The sequence below is a fragment of the Budorcas taxicolor genome, chromosome 6 (assembly GCF_023091745.1).
Source record: "Budorcas taxicolor isolate Tak-1 chromosome 6, Takin1.1, whole genome shotgun sequence".
NCBI classification, from domain to species: Eukaryota; Metazoa; Chordata; class Mammalia; order Artiodactyla; family Bovidae; genus Budorcas; species Budorcas taxicolor.
In genome coordinates, this window is record NC_068915.1 from 69,365,871 (window position 1) to 69,378,245 (window position 12,375).

A 12,375-nucleotide genomic window follows, 5' to 3' on the forward strand; every position below is an offset into this window, starting at 1 on the left:
AGCATTTACAGTAATCAGTTTCACTGAAATGACAGCTGAAAAGTATTGATTTCATTACATGAAACAACCATGTTTTTACTGTAAAATGTTTATCTGCTGTATTTCACAGTAAGACTTGATGTTAGTAGGTGCACCTTACAGGAGTCGTGGAGTTTTACACAGTGGCACCCTAACAGCTCGTGTTCATAGCAGGTATTGTTCCCCAAACCCCAGAGCACTTATGTTCTCACCTATGCCAGTACTTGGGGGAAAGCAGGTGGGTGCTTCTTATCCAAGGTTATGACCAAATATATCTCTATATTCTTTAAAATATATGAACGGGTACAAAAAGCAGTACTCAGAAACTTTAAGTATTTCTCATCCTTTTGACTGTTTTTTCATTAAGTATCACCTTGACTCTTATTGAATATTTTATCCCATGTGGACACGCTATACAAATAACCATCTAAAATTTTTATGTACCAATAGAAAATTTTCAGCATAACGTTAAGTCACAAGTGTGTCTTTTTTCTTAGACTCTTGTTTTGATATGGGTATACCATGTTCTGAGCACTTGGTATATATCAGTGAACAAAGCAGGTGAAACCCCTGCCCTGTGTAGCTTTATTCAAGGGAATTTCAGTGTTACTAATTTTATTTCATTAAGTGCTTTCCTTCAGTTAAGTGTTTATTTCATTATAGCAGTGAGAACTCACTATGTTAAACTCTCAGAGTCAGATCTTGGTCAGTTGGGACTGAGTAAGTTTTAGGGCATTTTTTTCTTAAGTTGAATTACTTCACTCTCTACTGGGAAATGTGGCAGCTGTCTTGATCAATGTTGAGGATATACCCTTGAGAAATTAAGTTAATTTAAAATCGAAATTTAAATATGAGCTTTTTTCCTATTCTCAGTTCTCTAAATTTAGGCCTAGTTGTGAAGATTTGTGGAGAAGGAAGTGGCAACCCACTCCAGTACTCTTGCCTGGAAAATTCCATGGATGGAGGAGCCTGGTAGGCTACAGTCCATGGTATTGCAAAGAGTCGGACACAACTGAAGCTACTTCACTGGTTCACTGGTGAAGATTTAGCATAGTGCAAAGAATAATGATTAGATCTGGTGACAGAATGCCTGAAGAACTATGGTCAGAGATTCATAACATCGTACAGGATGTTATCTGCTGTATTTCACAGTAAGACTTGATATTAGTAGGTTCACCTTACAGGAGTCATGGAGTTTTACATCCCCAAGAAAAACACAGGAAGGCAAAGTGGTTGTCGGATGAGGCCTGGAAAATAGCTGAAAAAAGAAGAGAAGTGAAACGTGAAAGAGAAAGATACATACCCAACTGAATGCAGAGTTCCTGAGAATAACAAGGAGAGATAAGAAACCCTTCGTAAGTGAAAAATGAAAAGAAATAGAGGAAAACAATAGGATGGGAAAGACTAGAGATCTCTCCAAGAAAATTGGAGATATTAAGGGAGCATTTCATGCAAAGATGTGCACAATAAAGAACCGGAAACTGCAAGGATCTAGCAGAAGAGATTAAGAACAGTTGGCAAGAATACACAGAACTATACAAAAGGCCTTAATGACCTGGATAACCACAATGGTATGGTCACTCACCTAGAGCCAGACATCCTGGAGTGTGAAGTCAAGTGGGCCTTAGGAAGCATTACTTAGAACAAAGCTATGGAGGTGATGGAATTCCAACTGAGCTATTTAAAATCCTAAAAGATGATGCTGATGAAGTTCTACACTCAATATGCCAGCAAGTTTGAAAAACTCAGCAGCAGTGGCCACAGGACTGAAAAGGTCAGTTTTCATTCCAATCCCAAAGAAAGACAATGCTGAAGAATGTTCAGACTACTGTGTAATTGCAGTCATTTCACATGCTAGCAACGTAATGCTCAAAATCCTTCAAGCTAGACTTCAGCAGTTTGTGAACCACGAACTTGCAGAGGTACAAGCTGAATTTAGAAAAGACAGAGGAACCAGAGATCAGATTGCCAACATCTTTTGGATCATTGGAAAAGCAAGGGAATTGCAAAAAATCTTCTGTTTCATTGACTGCACTAAAGCCTTTGACTGTGTGGATCACAACAAAGTGGAAAATTTTTAGAGTTGGGAATATCAGACCACCTTACCTGCCTCCTGAGAAACCTATATGCAGGACAAGAAGCAACACTTAGACATGAAAAAACAGACTGGTTCAAAGTTGGGAAAGGAAGTACGTCAAGGCTATATATTGTCACCCTATTTATTTAACTTATGTGTAGAGTACGTCATGTGAAATGCCAAGCTGGATGAAGCACAAGTGGAAATCAAGATTGCCAAAAGAACAAAAACCACCACAATATTAGCCTCCAATTAAAAATTTTAAAAAAAAAGATTGCTAAAAGAAATACCAGTAACCTCATATATGCAAATGACACCACCCTAATGGCAGAAACCAAAGAGGAACTAAAGAGTGAAAGAGGAGAGTGAAAAAGCTGGTTTAAAACTCAACATTTAAAAATGAAATTGATGGCTTCCTGTCCCTTCACTTTATGGCAAATAGATGGGGAAACAATGGAACCAGTGACAGATTTTATTTTCTTGGGCTCCAAAATCACTGCAGTGACTGCAGCCATGAAATTAAAAGGCATTTGCTCCTCAAAAGGAAAGCTATGACAAACCTAGACAGCATATTAGAAAGCAAAGACATCACTTTTCTGACAAAGGTCCATATAGTCAAAGCTGTAGCTTCTCCAGTAGTCACGTATGGATATGAAGGCATGAAGAAGGCTGAGCACTGAAGAACTGATGCTTTTTAATTCTGCTGGAGAAGACTTGCAAGAGCATGACTGAATTTTAAGGACTCCCAAAAAGAACCACACCTCTAAATGTCAGAGTGCAGACTGTTAACCCTTTTGCTTTCAAAAATTACTAGAACGCCAACTAGGGATCATGGAAACAGATGAGAACTCCATGTTAAAACTGAAGGAGAGCCACCAAAGGCAGTGAAAGTCAGATTGTAGATGGAAATGAGGCTGCCTACACCAGGGGCTTGCAAACCAAGCCCGCAGCGCCCTGAGCCCATGGTGAGTGCCCCTCTGATGTGCAGAATGCCATTCCGCAGACAGCACCAGACCCAGTTTGGCTGAGAAGAAGGGCATGAGTGAGGCAATGAAAACCCAAACAGATAACCCACACAGGATGCATGGCTGGAAATGCAGGAATTAGCAGCCTGTCCTGGTGGTAGGGTGGGGGAAGGATGTGTACTGTGAGTGGCCCTGCAAGGCAGATCTTAATTGGCTTGGGAGAAGTAAAACACACAACTCTTGTCATAAAGAGATGTTTCTACCACCTGAAAGATGGTCCTGGTTTCTTCCTTTCATTATAAAATTCCAGCAAATAGCCACTCCAGGAAAAATTTAGCTCAAAAAGAATGAACCAGTAGAGACACATTATAAAAATAAAAGGATGGAAAGTAGCAGTAAAAACAGTAACAGACAAAAAACAACTCACCAGAAAAATGCTGCCACAGAAAAGAACTGCCGCTATAGACAAGGAAATGTATAACACCAGCCCTTTTCCTATGAATTTAAAATATTCCTGAAACAACAGCTCTTAAGGCAGAGACACAAGATTCCAAGGGGCAATAAAAAGATGAGAGGAAAAGGGTTGAGAAGAAAGAAGTGGAAGAGAAAAAACAGAAATATATAAGTGCCTACAAAGGCAAAGATGAATGGCTGGAAACTTCGGAGTATGAAGAGGCGCTCAAACAAAGCAGAATGAAAGTGAACAGATGACAATGATTCAAGTGAAAGGATAAAAAGAAAAAGATAAATACATGTCTGAACTCCCTGAAAAGAAGAACCCAAATAACAGAGAACATTTATCTTGAATGTTAGATGCAAAGAGCAAGCCACATGGGGAAGTAAAGAAATGAGACGGACCTCATTTCTCCACATCACCACTCAGTGCAAGTCAACAGTGATGCATCACCTACAAAGTCCAAAAAGAGGTGATGAGATAGTTTCATAACCAAGTAACCTGTCACAGGGCTGTACAGATGCAGCATGATTTCTGTAACCAGTTCTTACCAGTAGTGGGCATGACAATACTACAGTGAGTATCACTGTACCTTATGAATTCTTTTCTCAGCATTGTTTGTGAAAGCCAAGAGGGAAACAACCTACGTGTCCACTACCGATAGGACTGGCTGAATCAGTATAGCACATCTATACAAGAGAATACTCTCGGCCGTGGAGAAGAGGCAAGCTGATGTGTCCTGATGTGAAATGATACCAGTGTATATTTGTAGATTTTAAAAAGTATGGTATAGCACATTTGTGTGTGTTTCCACTGTGTGTGGGTGTACATCTGTACTAGACCAGGGGTCAGCAAACTGCAGCCCAGCCCAACACCCAATTTTATAAATAACCAGCCATACCTATTCATTTATGTGTTGAGCATTTACTGTTTATGGCTGCTTTTGCACAACAGCAGAAATGAATAGTGGCAACAGAGACAGACAGACCCTCCAAACCTACACACTCTGGCCCTTTTCAGAAAAAGTTTACCAACCTCTGACATCGACGCTCCCTGAAATACTACACAAGGAACTGGTAACCGTGACCGCTGTTGAGCAGATCTGAAGGGCAAGGGCTGGGAGAGTCACTTTCAGAGGGTCACTCTGTTAGCGTTTGGTGCCTGTGCATGTTCACTTTGCTTATTACGTGACTGCAAGGAGATACGTGGATGAAGGAAAACAAGAATTGCCAGGGTGACAGCAAACCAGTGTTGTCATTACATGCTTTCTATTCTTAAAGGAAATGAGCAAAGCTCAGGTTAGACTTCTGGCAAGAGCAGGGAAGGGACCTTCCTGGTTGTCCAGTGATGAGAACTCTGCAGTTCCACTGCAAGCGGGGTGTGTTCGGTCCCTGGTGGAGGAACTAAGCTCCTGCCAGCAGTGCCACAAAAAACAAGGGGGTAAGTGCTGTGCCAAGGTCAGGGGCAAAAGGTAGAGGGAGAGAAAGCTATTCACTTGGTTGTATTTGGACTAAAAAAAACATCTCACATTTGTTCTGCTTTACATGAATGAACGAGGAACTTCAATTGTATGACATAGCTTTCAAGTACAAATATACTTCAAAATGATCTATTTTAGCAGACTGCAGGCTTAGATTTTTTTTAATATAACTTTAATACTCTCTTCCACTTAGGCTCAGTTTTAACATTTTTAAAGATTTTTAAACTCAATGCTCAATTTTCAACCTAAAACGTACTCGTTGTAAAAAACATTTTATCAAGGGAAGGCTCAAAAAGGAATCCCGGTTTGTATTTAAGATAAGGTTGTTTTTTAAAACCTCATTTAAAAATTAGAGGCCAACCTATTCCCACCCCGCAAATGTACTCAAACCAAACATCCTACTTTCATTCATTTAATCCTCTGCCAGCATGTTGTCATCAGCAACGCCCATGTTTAACACTGAAATCACACATTTGGGATTTTTAAGGCAATCCTTCTCGTAGGCCAAGAGTTCACACTCTGATGCAGGTGAGCAAACCTCAAATTTATCTGTCCTGTGAATGTTTGATTTCTGTATCTAGCCCTGAGCAAGGTTGCTCCCAAATCTTTTCCTGAACTAAAACACTTAACTGGCTTCCCTATAAGGCTCTAGTTACGTCTCACTGGAATGACAACGCAGCCACTTCCTGAAGGCTTGCGCAAGAACTTTATAAGAGTAGGAACTAAGGAGAGGTGATCTGAGCCAGACCCTCAATCAGCACGTGCCCCAGCATCCGGGCAAAAGGAAAATGTGCTGCTGCGTCGCTTTGTGTCTAGCCAGGGCCACCCAAAAGCTGGAGAGGGGAAGCCATGGAAGAGTTTTGCCTCTGCAAGTTCCCAGCGCTGCCGCTAGCCAATTCGGAAAAGGGGACCTTCCCATGGCTCCAGGGTGTGTGAACACAAGCCCCTTCTCCCTGTTGGCTGGGCTTCCTGCTGCATGTATGACCCACACCACTGTACATGGCAGCCCTGTAAGCTCCTCAACAGGAGTGCCCATATTCAAGCTTTCATTCCTGCCTGAGGATTACTGTGTTTTCAGTTACAAAAGGGAAGATGAATTATTTCAAATAGACCCACAATCACACATGGGTCTCATTAAGACTGTTAACTGCCCTGAATCAGCCCGAGAGTGAAACTGGTCTACGAACTATAATTGTTCCCTCCCACACCTCCCCAAGGATGTCACATTGGAACTCACCGCGGTAATTCCAGCCACATGACCCACGAGGGGAACCAGTCGCTGGGTGGGGCTGTGTCGTGGTCAGAGTCCAGGGCTGCCAGGCTGCTGTCATCTTCCTGGGGCTCATACTCTTTGACTTCCAAAGCTTTCAGTACCACCGAGGAGGACGTGCTTTTCAATACACCAACTGCCTCACTCCGGCTGACCTCGGTCAGTTCAATCCCATTCACATTCAACAAAATATCACCTAGGGGCCAGAGAAGCAGAAGCCATTCTTGGTGAGGCTACAAATGGGAACTTCTGCTGGAGAGGATAAAGGGGCAGGGCTGACTGGGATGCGGAAACGTGAGGGCAAAGGACACCCTGGTGACGTGAGGTTGGTTCTCACATAGCAAATTGTGAGCAGCGTGCATGTTGCAAGGTGTTGATAAATTTGTGTGTGGGGGGGGCGGTTTCTAAACGTATGTGTTGGTATTTGGCTCTTGCCTTTAGAATGGGGGGAAGGGAGGGAAGACAAGGGAGAGGGAGAATGAGAGGAAGACAAAATAGTCACATTCACTAATCAGAGAAAACCTTTTTTTTTTCTTCCCTGCCCTCTCCCACCCCCTTTTATTTTTAGCACAAAGGCAGAGCAAGGTGGCAAAAGCTTACACAGATCCTGGCATGTAGTAGACACCCCATAAATACAGATTGAGTGAATAAATAAGCTTCCCATGAGATTGGACATCTCTTTCCTTTACTTAGAGTACCCTAGATCACATTAAGATTAAAGTAGTGAAACACTTTTCACCGACGAACAAGTATCTGGCTCGGTATTTTCACTTAATATTCATTCAAATCATTTTCCTATCCAACCCATAAATAAACAATTCACAAACAGTTTCATCACTGGTCATTCTAGCAAAGAATCACAGAATCTAGAATGAACAGAACCAAATTACTCCAGTTAATAGAAGCAGCTTGCTCATAACTGCAGTTCTTCCCATTAATGCTTGGCATCCTTGGCAGGTACTCACTTTCTCAGCAAGCAACGTGGCCCACAATCAAACTACATGAACCAAGAGGGGTGAAACCCAGTCCAGCAACTACACTCAAACCATTTATGGTCAATGAGTAAGAGATGTCCTGGCCAGATCACCCTTACATTCCCTCGTTAATTTCTGGAAACAGCTAATCCAGGAAGCCACCCTAATTCCTTTTAACACTCTGCTGCCCTAGTTCCTTAAGTCTCTTTACTTTTTACCTGTTTTTATTCTTCCATCTCTGCTTATGACTCCTCCGGGCTCAACACTGATGACATAGATTGGCAAATCCCACTCTGTGTGTGATGCGCCCCCTGCAACGGTCATGCCGAGTGATTCACCAGGGTCTTTTCGGACACTTACCACTTTCTCATGACAAGTGACCACAGGATGGAGGGGCTAAAGGCACAGACCAAAAAAAAAAAAAATTATATATATATATATAGCACATTTGTTCACAAGTGGGTTTGACTTGCTTACATACAAAAACTACCAAAGTTGCATAAATGTGATGGAGGTTCTTGTCTTACAGAGAGGAAGGGCGGGGAGGGGGGAAGAGTTGGAGGGAGAGAGATGCAGAGAACTCACTTGGTCCTCACTACAGTTACATTATCCCAAATGCCATTGGGTGACTCGGAACATTTACATTTCAAATAGAGAAGTAAAAAATGGAAAGACGAATAGGGTGGAGACCACTGGAGAAATATTAAGCATACAAAGTGAACTGCACCCAAAATTTTTCATGTGACTCATTTATTCCTGATATAGTGAGTCAGCATTTCATGAAACGCTTGTCACTCATGAAGATCAGCACCTTTTTCTAAGTTAAGAGTAACCATATTTAAATTAAATGGCCTCAGTTTAATTTATTCAGGTAATCACAGAAATCCACAAAGAAAAATAATGAACTTCATAGATACTGTGCTCTAAAAACTCACCAATATCTGGGTTTTCTCCAGCTGACAACTTTATTCTTACTTTAGCGTTCTAAAAAATGTGCAGTTATTCCCTTTAATTTTATTACATAAAATATACACATTGCATAATACACATTGTATTAATAGAATACCTTCTAAAACAAGAGAATTGTGATTTTGATTCAACAGCACAAGACTAAAAACATCAAAGCCATACGCAACATTATCTTGAAAGCATTAAGAGTGAGTCAAGGAATATATATCAGTGAATATATATCAATATATATTTTTCTAAAAAGTTATTCTCTTTCCTGCTTGGGCAGTGACCAAGCAGATTAAGTCAGCATGTGCACTGCAAATCAATATAACACCTGATCAAACCTCAAGGAGGTCTATGGTTCAAAACATGGCTGATAGTTCTATCTAAAGAAATAAAAATTTTTTAAATTTGACAAAAATAATCACGTCACAGAACAAAATGTAAGCGTGCTTCTGAAATAAGAACTTGTATTAGCTTTTGCATTTTCATAAAGGATCTCTGAAAGAAAAAGTGGTGGAGGTGAGTACTGGGCAGGGCAGGGATAGGTGAGAAACTATGCTTTCCATCTTTTGAACTCTGTGAATATATTATGTATTCAGTAAACCAAATGGCTATACTCAAACTTCTGTAAATTTGATGGTTTTCATAATACAGAACTAATGCTTGCATGCACAGAATCAATTTTTAATGCTTCATTATGAAGCAAGATAAACCTAGGATTTTTGCGCATTTATTACCTCATGATTTCCTATGGTTTTAAATAACCCATGTCTCTTGTAATGGTTTTATTATATACAGTAATGCCATGTGAGTGTATCCCTAGCACGGAGCATAGCATTTAACACATTGATGACAATAAGTATACATCTGTTGAATAAATGGATGGATAAACTGCAAGTTGGCACACCTTGTTTTTGATCGTAATAGAATAATAAATTGGAAATTAATAATTATAGCAAGGTATATGCTGCAATTAGTACTTCTAACATCGGGGGTGTGTTTATATAAACCTTAGAACTTTGAAGTGCCCTGTAGAGACTGGTTGTGTAGGTAAGCATTAGTTCTTCCCCACAGAGGTAACCATACTGTCAATCGTCCTTTAGCTTTTCAACTGCCTAAAAACTTCTCTATTTCACAAATCTTGGTTTCCCTTCTTTTGGTATTTCTTTGAATCATTAAGTGCCTGCTTTAAAAAAGCCATATTACTTCCTAACCAAAAAAAACACTTGAGTAGGGTCATGAAAAACTAAATCATCAAATGTCTACATGTTTTAAATATACCACTGTGTGTAGGTGAGAGAGAGAGAGAGGGGACATTTCAGAAGGCAGATAGAACTATAAATTAAAATGAAAATAATTACAATTTCCCACTAGGCCAGTCTGTTGTGTATGTTTTCCAGAAACTGGACACATGACAGAAGGTTGCAGCAAAAATTTGATCAGATTACCCTATTTCCATGATTCATGATGGTTAGGTGGAAGGGATTATAAAGCCACAGTGCTGGTGGAAGCCACATTCTTAGTGGTTTAATGAACCAGAATATAATATGGTCTAGTTAACTCACACTAAAACTTTAAATAAATAATTGAGCTAATAAGCCAGTTTTCCATTAACAGATACCATTGGTTTAACTTAAACACTAATGGTATTTATTATCAAAAAGACACCAGGTAGTCATTATCCATAAAAGGTTTTAGCAGGAGGTACTTGGTTTTTCTGGATTGCTTATTGTAAACAAACCTAAAATTTATGGATTTATGGGGTATGGCTGGCTGGCTGGCTGGCTGGAGGAAGGCAAGGTGGTGTAGCCTTGCAGGCTATGTAGTTAACAGTATACAAAACAGATATTCCAAAATAAAAAATCTGCATACGTTGCTCAAAAACTCAAACTTGTGAGTGATTCCAAACTGAAATACAGCCCGATATAGAATGTAGGCATTCCTAATATCTGTTGCAAGAAGAATGGGCTACCTATAAGAGTTTAGTGACAAGTGATTAATGAAACCAGGTCTCAGGAGAAATGACAGCTAGAAACTCATTGCCATCACAGTAGGATGCCAAGCCAAGGCATAGGACTAAGCAAGGTTTGTGTTACTTAGATACCCATCCAAATGGGGAGGGTACAGTACTCCCTCAAATAAAAGCCATAGACAAAAGTACACATTGGCCTGAGTCACCTCACTTAAAGACGCTACAAATTGCTGACCTGAAGGAGGCATTCTGCCTAGAGATGCATTCTGCTTCATCCACAGTGTTTTAAAGTTTTTCTGGAATTGAAAACCATAAGGGCATACGCTCTCTAATTTGTCCCAATCCCCACTACTCCCTAATGTTACATGAATTGAATGTTTTTATTATCTTCCTGGGTATTCTTGCAAAAAATAAACACACTAAAAATAGAAGGGGGAAACAGCCCTGGTGGTCCAGTAGTTAACGCTCATGCTCCAAACCGCAGAGGGCATGGGTTTGATCCCTGGTTGGGAAACTAAAATCCTGCCTGACTTGTGGTGCAGCAAAAAAAAAAAGATAGCAGAGAATCATTCATTTTCAGGCAGGTTGGGTACTTCAAAAGCCAGAAACCAAGCCACCTTCCTCATTTCAACGTGAATGGGAACCATCCTTAAACAAAATGCTTGTTTTAAAAATAAGACATCCATTTGGCTTAGACTAGAAATTAGGTCCCCATATGAGGTCTGGTTTTCACGATCCAGTTTCAAAACACTCCTGTACCTTTCCCCCTCCTCGGACAGGAGACACCTGTTATCTCGCCAGGTCGCGAAGATGGGATTTAGGGCTTTTGTTTTACAAGACAAGTCAAACAGTGTTTAAGTGATGAAGTCCAGAGATGACACTTAGAAATGTTCAAGTGTGTAGGCTTCCCAAGAAAGAGCTCCCTGCAGGACCAGTGGACATATCCCGGCTGGGCCTCACCTTGGGAGTGTTGCTCCTGGCCCCTGGCCCCGGGGACTGGCTGCCGTTGCTGTTCCAGCTGCCTTCCTGAAAGATGTCAGGACTCTGCCGCCGAACCTGGCGGGACACGACGAGGTGAACACGCCTCTCACTGGCCTGCGTGATGAGACACAGGCGTTAGCCACTTGGAGCTTCCATCCTAAACATTCAGCACCGATGACTTACCGAGATGTGAGTCTGGTTTTACTTTTCTTTTTAACTTTTTGTGTTGAGGTACAGCCGATAAACAGTGTTGTGATAGTTACAGGTGAGCAGCAAAGGGACTCGGTCAACGTATACCTGTATCCATTTTTCCCCAAGGTTTTACCTTTTTTATGGAAAAAAATGATTTCTCACATTCTCCGTGATTATACCCACTTTGTAATTTGGCCAGAACTTGAGTTATTTCCTTTATCCCTATACTTTAGGTAATGAACATCACTTCAAAGGGAGAAACTAAGGAATATTTGACTCATTCAACAGTCTTTGAAAAGACACTGTTGGGCATTGCTAACTTATTTTTAATGAACTGCACACAAGCCATGACTGAAGAACTTTCCAGCTAGAACAGAGTGTGCTGTGTAAGGTTGTAGCCTAGTTCAAATCCCAGAGCCAAGGTCTAAGACCAAAGGTAAAGAGGAAAGGAAAATGGAGTTGGTGATGGCAACACTACCACTGCAGGAATACGAATCCTGTGAGTGACAGCCTCAAACATGTGAGTATTGGAAAGGATGAGCATTTCAGAAATCTGAGGATGACAGCAGGCTCTAACACAGCCTGATTAAAGCCCTTTGCCCTGATCCTTTTTTTAAATGTGACAGTCACTAACTGTGTTGACCAGTCCTCTCTGCTATGTACCCTGACAAAGAGCAGCTGCACAGCTTATTAGGAAGGTTGATTCCACACCATAAACCTACCAATTGGCTCTCTGCCGCTGAGGAGTTTCACTTGTGTCTGAGAACACATGGGGTCATTATTCTAGAACCACTGACTACAGAGGTTCCAGACCTGCAGGCGAGATAGAGGAAACCTTGGACCTGTGAAACATACCTAACAAGGCTCCCTGATGGCCCAGGCTGAAGGAGCCTGCTGACCTCCCTGTCACTTGAATAAAAGCTGACTGTGGCTGAGGCATGGCTGGATTGGATTGGAAACCAGGAAAGATTAGGTTTGGGGACAAGGGAGGTGGAGAAGAGAAGACTAAGTTCTAGGCGTTTTCCCTCTACATCCCCT

General features: G+C 41.1%; 1 protein-coding gene across 3 annotated transcripts in view; it reads right to left on the reverse strand.

Annotated features, from left to right (window-relative positions):
• Positions 1-12,375, reverse strand: part of LNX1 (ligand of numb-protein X 1) — a 189,412-nt gene that overhangs the window by 2,299 nt on the left and 174,738 nt on the right. For all 3 annotated transcript variants that reach the window (XM_052641810.1, XM_052641809.1, XM_052641811.1), the window contains 3 exons: positions 11,125-11,259; positions 7,457-7,634; positions 6,232-6,460 (listed from right to left, as the gene is read on the reverse strand). In XM_052641810.1, the coding sequence (XP_052497770.1) occupies positions 6,232-6,460; positions 7,457-7,634; positions 11,125-11,259 (542 nt within the window). The remainder of the gene's footprint in view (positions 1-6,231; positions 6,461-7,456; positions 7,635-11,124; positions 11,260-12,375) is intronic.